This window comes from Strigops habroptila, chromosome 5 (genome assembly GCF_004027225.2).
Source record: "Strigops habroptila isolate Jane chromosome 5, bStrHab1.2.pri, whole genome shotgun sequence".
NCBI classification, from domain to species: Eukaryota; Metazoa; Chordata; class Aves; order Psittaciformes; family Psittacidae; genus Strigops; species Strigops habroptila.
The window spans coordinates 6,759,475-6,772,112 of record NC_044281.2 but is presented as its reverse complement, the minus strand read 5'-3'; the positions used below and the strand labels follow the sequence as shown (position 1 = coordinate 6,772,112).

Here is a 12,638-nt window from a genome sequence, read left to right as displayed (position 1 = left end):
TTGGGGAAGGAGGTGTGCTCAGGAGCAAGGCACACCCATAAGTGATATCCATCTGCCATCAACTTTCTCCAGTATGTCTTTTCTTTAAAGGAGATGCACCCAATTCAAGAAGGCTTCTCACTTGCATAGTTTCTTTCTAAAGATCTCCACCCTCTGGTCATAACTGACAGTGGCAGATATTTTGATGCAACAAATTTGATTCAGGAGATTAATGATTTTATTCTAGCCTATGTTGAGGTTAAAGTAGGCTCAAATGCCCCACCTGCCCCAGTGCCATGAGACAGGAGTGGATGCAGGAGGCTCAGCTAACAGACCTGGGATCACTGCAGATGCACATTGAATGGAGTTGGTTTCCTTACAGGGCATGGCGCAGAAAGAAATGCTGGGCACGTCCCTGGAGGGCATTAATCCAACCTACACCTACAAGGTGGTGCTGCTGGGGAGCACATCAGTGGGAAAGTCAAGCCTGGCCTATCGATACGTGAAAAATGACTTCAAGGAGTCACTGCCAACCGTGGGATGTGAGTGAGTGGCTTCAATAGCGTGATGGCTCCAGCCAAGACACCAGGTCTAATGCCCCTCATTACAGCAGGGTGGGATGCAGGAGAACTGGTTGGTACATCTTACAGTAGCACAGACCTACTTTTGAACATAAAGTAACAGAAATACAGATTCAACATTGCCATTGATAAATTCACTTACTGCGTTAGCACTAAAACCCAAAGCCAGACAACGAGTAATTGAGCTCATATTGAAACAAAACCCAACCAATTGGTAATTCAGTAAGTTCAGTTTCACCCAGGTATCATCTCACAGTCAGAGATGCAAATCTTACCAAAGAGACGTCCCTGCTTTGGAGAGAAGAGAGGAGAGGAGCAAGCCCATTATCTGCAACACAAAACCATATTCTCATCCTCTAGTAGAGAGATGTTCAAATGCCCAATTTATACTACTGAGAGAGATGGAGGTGAGAAGGTAGTCAAATTACCTGCTGCTGCCACCATAAATGGGGTGGGGGCAGCCATATTCTCATTTGGTGTATTTATTATATGTAATTACCTTCAGTCGTGCTGCTCCAAGGACTGTGGATCTCGTGCAAGGGCAGAACAGAACCTCAGCATCATTCCTTCCTCCACCCACTGAGGCACATTAAGGCCCACCTGCCTCCACCTGATTGCCTTATCATCCCCATCAGCAGCCCATCACCCCTATCAGGGTGTTGCCTTAAATCCCTTCACCATATATCTCACACCCAGAGACAGACCTCTCACTTTGCTGTCATCTTCAGCTCTCTGCAGCCCATGTTCCTCAGCACCAGGCTATCAGCAAAGCCGCATCCAGATTGTGCTGGTGTTTGGAGGCACCTGTGCAATTTCTGCAGCAGCAAAAAGAGTGAAACTGGAGTCCAGCTGCATGGCTCATCTGCCCCTTGCACGCTTGGTCCTGTGCTGCCCTCACAGCTATTCAGACAACCAAGGAGACTCTCTCCCAGGGAGAGCTGCCGCAGCCCCAGTGTCCCGCTGGAGCAGGGAGGTTTGGTGCAGGGTGTAAGCAGGCAGGGCAGCTGCAGCAGGGTCCCCCAGCACTGCCTGATGGTAGGCTACCAGCAGTGCCTCCTTCCTCCAGCCTCCTGCAGGGATGAGAGCGCAGACCTCCCTATACCCTGGCCAGGCTGCAAGCTCTATGCTCTGCCCCACAGGCAAAGAAGAGAGTATCTGCTTCTGCGCGCCCTGAGCTGACAGGCCATGCCGAGCAGCCCGTGTCTGAAGGCAGGCTATGTGCATGCTCATGCTTCATCTCCATCATCAAGGCGAGAGCTCTGCTCCCTCTAAAACCTCCCTCAAGCTAACGTATCTGCTGACATCAAGCTGCCTGCCCTGTATGTTCGCATCAGCACAGCTTCCTACAGCACCTACACATTATAGATGTTCATTTCACATGATACGCCTGGAGTTTGCCCTAAGGTGGCACAGCAGGCACAGAGGTTGTGGTCCCACGTGGAGTCTGAAGAGCTAGCTGGTGGAGGAGAGCAAGGCACTGTGGAGCTGCTCGCCTTGTCCCTCTGCCTTGACTCTGTCTTGGTCCACAAGTGGCCACCTGCTCCCTGGGAGCAGGGATGGAGGCTTCCCTCCAATGGGAGCCCTATTCAGTGGATGTTCCTATTCACAGCTCTCACAGGTCTGACCCACCAGCAAGGTGGAAGTGGCTCTGTATCTGGGGGCTATTTGGCAGAGCTCAAACCTGTCTGACATCAAAACTGGTGTGCATCCACGCAAAGCTGCTGCCGGGAAGGTCTTCCAGCCTGCCACAGGCTGCCCTGCCATCCCATCAACAGTGCCAGTGCTTATGAGTAACCCACCACAGTTTTGTGCATTAGAGCACTGTTACTGGCCCTCAGGAGGGATTTGACTTCACAGCAGCAAATCTGAGCTCTCTGCTCTTCCTGCAAGTGAACGTGCACCCTGCATCTTGCTTGTAGGCTCCTTCTTCACACAGACACTCAACCTGGAGGTGGCCACGGTCAAGTTGGAGATCTGGGACACGGCAGGCCAGGAGAAGTACCACAGTGTCTGCCACCTCTACTACCGGGGCGCCCACGCTGCTCTCGTCATTTACGACATCGCTAACAAGGTAAGGCAAGGGATGCTGATCTAAGCCATGCTGCAGCAGCACTGCCAGGGCAGAGGTGTTCAGATGATGGTACATGAGCACCTCCTGAGAAGATGAACATCCCACCTGGGATGTGCCAGGGGCTGTCCCTGGCCATGTAGGACCATGTGACCACCCCAGGGGCGATTTCTGATGCTGTGCAGAAAGAGTGCATCCTATCCAGGGCTGATTTAGCCTTAGAAGTGTTTGAGGGCTGGTGACCTGTTTCGCTGAGAGAGAGGACAACCGAAGTCATAGAATCATAGCATCACAGACTGGTTTGTGTTGGAAAGGACCTTAAAGCTCCCCCAGTTCCAACCCCCTGCCATGGGCAGGGACACCTTCCACTAGAGCAGGGTGCTCCAAGCCCCTGTGTCCAACCTGGCCTTGAACACTGCCAGGGATGGGGCAGCCACAGCTTCTCTGGGAAAAGTCTGTGCCAGCGCCTCAGCACCCTCACAGGGAAGAGCTTCTTCCTTATTCAGTTCAGTCTCCCCACCACATCTCTTTGGTTTGGTGCTACCCATTGAGCTTTGCTATGCCTGAGGCAAAAAGATTAAATTAAAACCAGATCCCTGAGTGGTTTTGTCTTCATCTCTGCAGGAAACACTCAACAGAGCAAAGCTGTGGCTGACAGACCTGGAGAAGGAATTCCTTCCTGATGAAATTGTCATTGCTTTGGTAGGCAACAAGCTGGACCTTGCTGCTGAGCGAGAAGTCACTACCGAGGTGAGTGCCTGGGGTGAGCTCCCAGACCTGCTCTTTCCCCCTCACCAGCAAGCACTGGGGTGTCTGTGATATGTCTTAGCAAAACCAAGAATTTATGAGGCTTTCAGACCCCCCCAAAGTCCCTGTATAATTACTGACCTGCCATGAAATGATGCTGTAACTGAACAAGCAGCCCCTGAGGGGGCTGAGGGAATAATTCTGATTGTCTCCACCTAGGAGGGGGAAGAGTTTGCAAGGACCAAAGGCCTCCTGTTCATGGAGACATCTGCAAAATCCAACCACCAAGTAAATGATATCTTTATGGCCATAGGTGAGTTGTGTCATGGCTTTAGGTGAGAGCAGAGCTGGGTGCACAGGCCCCAAACCTCTGCTTCAAGGCTGTAAATACCTTCCCCCTGCAAAGCTGACCCCCTTCATTGCTTGTGTTTGCCACCGAGATCTTCTTCCTGGCTGGTCCAGCCTGTGCCACATCCAGCAACTGCAACGGTCACAGCCACAGCAGCCCATGGTTTCTGTGCCACACCTCTGGGCAGAAGGATGAACTGGTCCATCCCAGGATGCTCCAACACCTGAGATGGATTTCATGTCCTTTCCCAAAACCACACTTCTCTTGCTTTAGCATCCAATCTAGGTGTAATGGTGTCCCCAGCATAGCTGTTTAGTAGAGAGCTAACATGGTTACCATGGGACAGTACTGGTGGTCATCAGTGGCTCCCCTGGGGTGGGACACGACAGCCATTGCATCCCAGCCCCCTGCCAGGAGAAACGAGCCCTTTCTAACCTTGTGTTTCTTCCTAGCCCAAGAGCTCCTGCAGCGGGAACAAGAGAAGGCACATGCCCCATCCCCGCATGGGAGGTCAACAGTCACCCTGGGGGAGAGCAAAGCAAGGACAGGGTGCTGCCGGCTCTGAGGATGGGCAGCTCTGGAATAGGTCTCCAAAAGGAGCAGTGATGAGGCAGGGGGGATGCAGAACTGCAGGGGCAGCTCAGCCTCAACACCCTCCTGCTCAGAGGAAGGTCAGAGCCCATCTGACCTCAGCATGGGGCTTCCTCAGCTCTCTGGCACTGCCTTCAAGCAAGAGGTGAAGCACAGATTCTTCCACCACCTTTCGGCTTTCAGAGAGGAGTGCGACCTGCCAGCACTGCTGCCACCAGCCCTCACTGGTGCCTTCCCACCCCAGCTGCACCTCACTCATCCGCTTCCCTTCCCATCTGAAAAGGGAGAGTTTAACTTCCCAGAGTGGAGCCAGTGCCTCCCAGCGGCTTTGCACCAGGCTGAAAATAAAGAGAACATTGCCCTGAAGGGTGGGTTTGTGGTTTTTCCCTGCCCTGGATATCAGCCTGCAGGTGGGGACCACCGGACTCCTGGAGTCAGCAGTGACTGGGGCTGGTGCTCCCCTCACCCTGCGAGCCCCAGCCCTGCTGCGCCAGGGTTGAGCCATCCTGGAGTGGGACAGGGGCTCCTTCCCAGCCAGAAGGCGTATTTGCTACCTGAAATCCCCTACATTAGGGCAACTGGGAAACAAGATTAACTCTTCCCTCCCCAAACAGCCCTAGACCCTCAATGCTGGGCCAGGAACCAGAAACAGAGATCCTGAGGGTCATCCTTCTCTGTGGCCCTTCTTGTCCCCAAACTGGAGAGGAGGTCTGGCTTGGGGACACAGCTTATGAGGGAACATCTGGGGACATGCAGCACAATGGACAGAGCCCCATATGCTCCCAGCGAGTTTCAGACCCGGGCCATGGAAATGGGGTGGCTCTTTCTGACCCCAACACCATGGAAATGAAGATATAGGGGGCATCCATGGGTGCTGGTGTGCTGCAGGAGCCACAGGGGATGCACTTAGGAAAGGAAGCCCTCTGGGGCTTATTTTTAGGGTGGTTTTTGGGGATAACCATGCCCTGTTGTATAGAGAGAGAAGCTCTGCTGCACCGCACCCCCTGCCAGGGCAGGCTGCAAAACCATGCGAGACCAGCAATTCTGGGGGTCACTCCCCAGTGCTGCATTTCAGACAGAGAGGCTGGGACACAGGGATGAGAGGAAAAGGGCTTTTATTGTGGGCTCCAGCTCATGGGCTCCGCTCCCCCTGGAGGGGCTGGAGGTGCAGGTGTGGGGGGGCACAGGCTTGCCGCTGGCCAGCCCCCCCGGGATGGGTGCCCTCATCCAGCGCCTGCCGCCGCCCGAACCGCCCCACCGGCCTGATCCCGCGCCCTGTGTACCAGGAGGGGTCGATGTCCGGGTCTGCAAGGCAAAAGCCGAGGAGCCATCAGAGGGAGATGACAGAGGACATGGAGGGAGGACAGAGCGCAGCACCCATGGGTGAGGGGGGCAACAAATGCCAAGGGAGTGGGAAAGGGGATTGAGGGGGATAAAAGAAAACCTTTGCTTCTGCAGAGGACACCCACTCCCCCCAGTGCAGGGGAGGCTGGGGGTGTGGAGGGTTCTGGGGGCAGGGGTTGGCTGGGGAGGGTCCCTTACTCCTGTTCTCCTTACTCCGGATTTCCATGGAGCGCTCGCGGCGGCGGCTGCAGGCGCCAGGCAGGGTCAGGCAGGCGAGCAGCAGGCACAGCAGGCAGGCGGCCCACAGCTTCATCCCCAGCACTCTGTGGCCGGCCGTGGCTTGGCCCTGCAGCCTCCCAGCTCCTGGCTCTTTCTGATGGTGCCACGGAGATAGCGGCCTCCGGCGCGGCTGCGGGAGCGAAGGGTTTGGCTTGGTCAGGGCAGCTTGCTCAAAACCAGGGGGTTTCACTGGGCTGACAGCTCTGGGGATAACATCCCCTTGCAAACATGAGTTGTACAAACCCCAGCATCGTTACAAGAGGGTTTTGTCCTAGCCGAGCACCTTGGGCCAGGCCTGGCATCGCTCTTTCTCTCTGGGGCACCCGGGGAGCCCGTGGGATCCTGCAGCCCAGGAGATGGGGACAGCGACCACCGCAAAAATGCAGGGCTGGCACCACCAAGCAAAGGCTGCACACATGGGTTTTGCTGCTGGGTGGACCATGGTCACTCCTGCACCCTTGGTACCCAACCCTGCACCCAGCTGCTGAACTGTTAACCTGGGAACACCCTGTAACGTGCTTTATGGCACCAAAGCGATGAGCGGGACCGTGCAGAGCAGGCTGAGTGATGGGCTTGATTTCTGCAGCCACCTGCGGCAAGGGAGCAGGGCAAGGGGCAGAAGCAGGAGAGCTGGGTTAAGCAGGATGTGGCAGGGACATGCAGCAGCTTTATTTCCAGGGACCCCATGGCAAGGCGGTTGGAACTAGATGATCTTAAGGTCCTTTCCAACCCAAACCATTCTGTGATTCTGTGACTTTTGCAAAGGAGGAGTTTGCAGCACGCCAGGCAGGAGCCAGTCTGGGCTCCCGAGAGCTCAGGTTTGCTGCAGCTGCCAACTTTTTACAGCCCCCTTTTGGAAACCCCTAAGCCAGTTGGGCAGACACAGGGACACGCACATGCTCGCAGAGGCAAAGCAGCGCTTGGGAAAGCAGCTAGCAACAAAAGCATCATGAGAGGGAGAGGAAAGCATCGCTCCGCACGCTGGGGCTGCACTTACCGAGGGCGAGGCGCTGGCTGCCGTCCCGCTGAGCTCCGCGGCCGCTGTCTGAGCTGGAGTCCTCTCCGGTCGCCGTTTTTATGGCCAGCTTTGTGCTGATGTCAGAGGCGAGCCCTGGCAGGACTGAGCAGGGGCATCTCCCCTCCCCGCCGCCCCTCTCATTGAATCAGCACCGGGAGTTTCATGACTCAGAAGGGACCAGCATTTTATCTTCCGCCGGAGCGCCTGGGAATGTGTTAACCCCTGTCCTTGACCCGCTCTTAACTCAGACAAGAGGGAGTTTTCCGCTGCGGGGGGTCGGTGGGTGATGCTGCCCTGAACACCACGAACTCGCTCCACCACAGGAGTCACGCTGGGTGCCACCACCCTTTTCTCCTTCAAACCCCCCAAAAAGCTGCTTTAAGGAAACTAGAAAATTAAACACAGAGAAGAGGGGAAGGCAACTTGCTGGGGCACACAGGCTGGCAGGAGGGGGCTCGTCTCCACAGCATGGGGATTTCAAACCTCCGGTACTAAATGGGTTAAACCACTCTCAGGGAGAAATTTCTGATGATGTTTGTTCTGCTGGATACGATGCTGGAGGAGCCAGCTCAGGTCCCCAGCGCAGGGGGCTGCTCAGTGTCTGAGCACCGGTCCACCCCCAGGCGAAACAGGAATTACTGGGACTAGAAATACCCCAAAACAAGGATGTGTCTGTGTTGGCAGGATGGTGAAGACACTGTCACTGGTGAGGTGTGAGCAGGGGGAAGGTCTCAGCTGCCACCCCCATGTGGGGTAGACATTGCCCTAGGACAGAGCTCCATTTCATGCTGCGATCGGCTCTGAGCACAGTCAGTGCTGGGAGATGGTCATGGGAGCAGAATTGGACACAGGGCGGCTGCTGCAGAGGGACATCAAAGGCAGGGAAAGGGATGAAGAGAGGAGAAACCTTGCCCATCACATCTGCATCTCTGTGATCAGCATCTGACAAGTCATATTGCCATCCTGCTCATCACCCTCTCCCCCTGTTCCACCAACTCAGCTTCTTTCTGCTTTCATCTGCCTAGTTTTAAAGAGAGGAGTGCACCAGCTGATTAAAGGAGAGGATGGGAAGAGAAAGGAGGCTTTGCTCGAGTGAGCTGAAAGAACAGACTGAAAAATAGGTCCCAGGTTCTGGACACAATATTGGCTTTATTGCATGATTTTGTATACATATATATAATCTCTACACGGGCAGATGGGGCAGGAAACCAGCAAAAAACAACGTGGATGACTAAAAAGCCTGAAAGATGCCTTAACTTGCCCTGCTGAGGCTCACTGCAAGGACTACTTCTCAGGGTCAAGCATCCGAGCAGTTGTGTGGAAGGACTTGAGTTATGGCTGAAACCAGATACAGCAAGAGATACGGTTGGGGCAAAGGCTGAACCCTGACAGCAGAAGGGTGGGTGCAAACCCATAGCATTGCCCAGATCTTCATGGAGCTCTCTTCTAGGATGCTAGCCAAGGAGCTGCTATCCTAGCACTGAGGCTGGCTGAGCAGCAAGAGATGGACCCGATAATGCTGCGGTGCCTGGGAGAGTTTCTACAATGGCAGCAGTTTGCACTTACCCTTTTGAAGGATTTCATTTAAAAATAAGAAAGTGGTTTTGTTTCCAGCTGGGAATCCCAGCCTATGGACTGCTCCGGGATGACCATGGAACCATTTCTAGGCAGTTAGGAGCCTCTTCTACTGTGAAAGCTAAACGTAAGTGTTACTTGGATGAGAATTCACGCTACTACTCATAATTAAAGTGGGTTTAGTTCATATGCACAGGAATAGCCTAAACCAGTCCAGCCTGTCTAGCCATTGATGGGGAACTGCCAGCACTGGTCTGACATACCTGCTCTGGCTGTGAGCGATCCGTCCAGCATCGCCCGCTGCAGAGGGAGGGAGATTGGGGCTATAAAGAACAGGGACCAGCAGGTACCGAGCAAAATCTTTTAACAAGAATCTCCTTCAAAGTGACCTGCAAGAGAAAGCAGCCCCCTCCCCATCCCGACGGGTATGGGGACAGACACTGCTCCACAGGGATGCGCAGAATTAATTGCTGAGGAAAACAAGCAATTGTGGTATTGAAGGGAGGGCGCTACCAAATCTGCTGTCACCTGCTACGAACCCAGGGCCACTGCAGCTCCCAAAAGCCATCACAGCCCCTCCAAAGGATCGGATGGTCCTATCAGGTTCTACAATTCCATCATCAGGACAGGGGACATCCAAAGTGCCTCTTGGTATGGGCTCACCCCTCTGCAGGGTGGGGAAAGCCTCCAAGGGAGCACCTACACAGTCCTTCTGGAGTCCTTCTGAACTTGCTAATATAGCCTTACATGGAGAGGGGATATCTTTGAGTGCTGTAAAAAACAACTGACCCCCAACAAGCCCTCCAGCCTTTCTTGCCACCACTTCCCGCAAGCCTTGCCTTGCTCACATCCCCACATGGTCACGGTTGCTTCAGACACGATGGCAAGAAGCCTCCGTGGGTGTTTGCATGACTTTGTGCAAAGACCTGTTGGCCAAGTGCTCACTGGGAGGGAGCCAGCACTGCTCTCACCCTGCTTTGCTGCTCAGGGAAGGGAGGAGATGCTCCAAGGGACACTGCAGGGAGTTGGGACCAGCACTGGGATGTGAATCCCAGCCCAGGGTGCCTGGGTCCCTGCTTTACCTGAGGTACCCAAGGGCATCCTGCACCCACTGTCAGCTCCTGTCACCACTCAGCACCAGCAGCTGAGCGAGCAGGGACAGGCACTGACAGCTTTTGACAAGGTACCACTGCCCCTGGTCCCCATGCTGGAAAGGCACACTGGCATCCAGCTCCCTCCGAGGAAGTCACTCCTTCTCTGCACCTCTCTGGTCCCCTTGGTTAACCTGCTACCAAAAAGCAGTCTTAAGCAAAGGTATCATGCCTGCATCCTCCCATGAGAGCCCCTAGCCATGGGTCTGCACCCCAGTGCCTTGCTCCTCTCCCTGGCAGCTACCAGCAAGGCTTCCTGCCCACAACCACTGGCTCCCCTTCTGTCCGGGGCTTCAGGGAGAGATGGAGATGGCAGAAGGAAGAGCAGGAGTTGTGGGGAAGGCAGTGAGGCTTTGCGCTGAGGTCTTGCATCAGTGAAATGCAGTGGCAGGAGGTTCCCCCTCTCCTCAGGACAGGTGGGTCATCACAGGCTTCTGCAAGGCATCAGAGGGAGAAACCTCAGCTCACCACTGTGCCCACACCACACCAGGCAATGCTTCTTGCTGCCCCTCTATGGAGCGAGGACCTGCCCCATCCCACTCGGGCAGCGGGAACTCAAAGGTTTTGTTTCGTCCCCCCACCCTGGGGCTTACGAAATCCCAGACCTCAAGGGGTGATACCCAGGCACGCCTGCCACCACAGGCCAATACCCAGAGCTGAGGGCTCCACCGGCTCAAGGAGAGCATGAGAGGGACAAATTCCTCTGTGCAAGCCCAGGGAGGCAAGTCCCATGTGGAGCCCAGGCCAGCAGCCCTCCTGGGTGGCTTGGTTCATACCGCAAAGAGCCTCTCCACTCTTCTGTTCTTCCCGTTGGGGTTTCTCTGCGTCAGGGAGCCACGGTAAACAGAGTTGCGGTCAAAGGAGTCGTCAAGACCTGTAGTGAAAGAAGAGAGATGGGCAGTAAGTCCTCACCCACCTCATAGAGGTTTCGCTTACCCACCAAGTCACTGGGGTTTTACTATCCCCTGCTGGCCTGTGGCTTTGGATGCATCATTGCACTTTCCAGGAGGGCGGTGGGAAGCCCTTTCACAATAGGGAAACAAAAGCTGCTGCTACTGAGGTTCCCAGAGCACTGTGTGAGCTGGGCCAGCCTGCCAGTGGTCAGCTGTCAAGACCTAGTTCTCTGGAAAACCCCATGGATTGGCAAAAGCCCAGCCTTTTGGTGGAGCTCTCCCCACCCAAGCCTACGATACTCTCTTGACCTACCTGCTAAGTGATTTTCTCTGACACCAATTTGTACCAGCTGCACTTCTGCAAACCCAACTTTGCACGTCACTGACCACAGAGAGAGTGCTCAGGAGACCAAATCACCCCATCGCCCAGCCCAGGCAGAGGGGATTAGGGTTGCCTGGTGACGTCCATCCTAATTGCACATCTCTATCTGCTTGCGGGGCTGACATGTCACCCAGGCTGCCTTTATCTGCCTGTCCTTTGCAGGAAGAAGAGCAGATGACTCCTCTTCGGCATGAGAAGAATGGACCTTTCCACCTACCAGCCTCAGCCTAGGAAATAGCACTGTTAATTGTCTGCGTGCATGGGGAAAATGCAATTCATCCTCTGCCTTAAATGATCTTTCCTCCTTTCCTTCCTTTCATCTTCCATTATCTGGAAAGCAACCCACTCTTTCTGTCTTTAAGCTTACAAGGTGAGATAAGAGAGAAAAAGAAAAGTCATTTCCTCATGGGTCTCACTGATATGGGCCAGGATGCAACATTTCCAGTGATTGCCCCTCACCACACAAGCTGTTGCACCAAGTTTCAGGTCACCGGCTACTCTGAAGTGCTCCCAAGCTGCCGTTCGTCATAGCTGAGATGTGAAGGGTCTCTTGCCCCCCACCAGACACCAGTGGCTGCGGCAGGTGGGTAACAGGGTCAAGGATACTTTCTCCAAGATGACCAAGCAAGGAAGAAATTGTTACCAGAAGAGATGATGGGCTTAGGTGAGGCTTTGAGGTCTTACAGGCAACAGGATGCCACAGATGAAGTCTCCCTGGACTCTGGGGTGGCAGGAGGCCTGGCTGTATAGAAAGTCCTGGCTCTTGGAGGACTGAGCCAACTCAGCTTGACCTCCGCTCTGCCATCACCATCCCTGATCCTGCCATTTGCCGCTTCCTTTCTAAATGGTCCACCACAGGTTTCCCTGTAGCTGTCCTAACAGGAGGCCATGAGCACAGGGAAGAGGATCCCCCAGTGCTGGGGAATGCAGAGAGAGAGGACCAAGCATCCCCCAAAACCCAGCCGCTCCACCCACAGTTTCCCAACTCCCTTGAGCAGAGCCTCCGTCCTTACCAGTGATTTCGAGGGGACTGTTGAACTTCCTCCTGAACCCCTGCAGTCCAGGCATCGCCTGCAAGAGAAGGGGAGCAGCCTGCTGTGGGCAATGGGATGGGAGGACAGAGGTCCCCTCTGAGGCCACCGCTTTGAAAGCAGCTCCCTGGATGCCCTGGTTGTCTCCAGGCCGGATGCCGTGCTGCACGCACCAGCCAGCACAGATTAAACACGTACTCACTTTAACGTCATCCGAAGACTCCCCGGGACTGCTGCTGGCGGGACCGGGAGAGTGGAGGCAGGCAGCCTGCGGGCAGAGGAAGGGCAGGGGTTTCTTTCTGGGTGCAGGAGGCAGACAACTTGGTCTGCTCTCCTTTGCATTTTCACCTCTTTTATTTAGCCTGGGATCATCCCAAGGTGAGCAAAAGAGGCAGTACACTGCCACAGCACTGTGTGCTCTCCCTGCAACCCCGGGAAGAGCACGAGCTACCAGATACAAAATCCTCCCTTGATGCCTATAGGGAATCAGCGTTGTCCCCCATCCTTAGTGAGACATCTGCTCTCGGAGCCTTGGGGCAGAGAACCAGGCAGCAGGGAGGGAGCCGGGCGCAGCAAGCAAGGACTCAGCAAGCCAGGCAGCCCTTCACAGTGTCCAGTGGCAGCAGCAACAATCTGTGCATCTCAGGGCT

General features: G+C 54.8%; 3 protein-coding genes across 9 annotated transcripts in view; 1 reads left to right on the top strand and 2 right to left on the bottom strand.

The window, feature by feature from the left end:
* The first annotated feature begins 340 nt into the window (after positions 1-340).
* On the top strand, positions 341-4,634 carry RAB17 (RAB17, member RAS oncogene family). Its single transcript, XM_030487262.1, has 5 exons — positions 341-521; positions 2,480-2,631; positions 3,253-3,378; positions 3,595-3,688; positions 4,177-4,634. The coding sequence occupies exons 1-5, from the start codon at positions 341-343 to the stop codon at positions 4,287-4,289; spliced, it is 666 nt and encodes a 221-aa protein (XP_030343122.1). The 3' UTR covers positions 4,290-4,634.
* Positions 4,635-5,413: 779 nt separating this feature from the next.
* PRLH (prolactin releasing hormone) lies at positions 5,414-7,000 on the bottom strand. 2 transcript variants are annotated; one of them, XM_030487770.1, is made up of 3 exons: positions 6,936-7,000; positions 5,873-6,068; positions 5,414-5,620 (listed from the first exon to the last, which is right to left on the bottom strand). In XM_030487770.1, exons 2-3 carry the CDS (start codon positions 5,970-5,972, stop codon positions 5,448-5,450), a joined length of 273 nt encoding a protein of 90 aa, XP_030343630.1. In that variant the 5' UTR covers positions 5,973-6,068; positions 6,936-7,000; the 3' UTR covers positions 5,414-5,447. The 2 variants fall into 2 exon arrangements, with proteins under 2 accessions (XP_030343630.1, XP_030343629.1); XM_030487769.1 differs by having other exon boundaries at positions 5,858-6,068; positions 6,936-6,996.
* Positions 7,001-8,078: 1,078 nt separating this feature from the next.
* MLPH (melanophilin) overlaps positions 8,079-12,638 on the bottom strand; it is a 30,646-nt gene continuing 26,086 nt past the window's right edge. For all 6 annotated transcript variants that reach the window (XM_030487565.1, XM_030487568.1, XM_030487566.1 and 3 more), the window contains 4 exons: positions 12,191-12,256; positions 11,971-12,028; positions 10,459-10,556; positions 8,079-10,116 (listed from right to left, as the gene is read on the bottom strand). In XM_030487565.1, the coding sequence (XP_030343425.1) occupies positions 10,090-10,116; positions 10,459-10,556; positions 11,971-12,028; positions 12,191-12,256 (249 nt within the window). In that variant the 3' untranslated portion in view covers positions 8,079-10,089. The remainder of the gene's footprint in view (positions 10,117-10,458; positions 10,557-11,970; positions 12,029-12,190; positions 12,257-12,638) is intronic.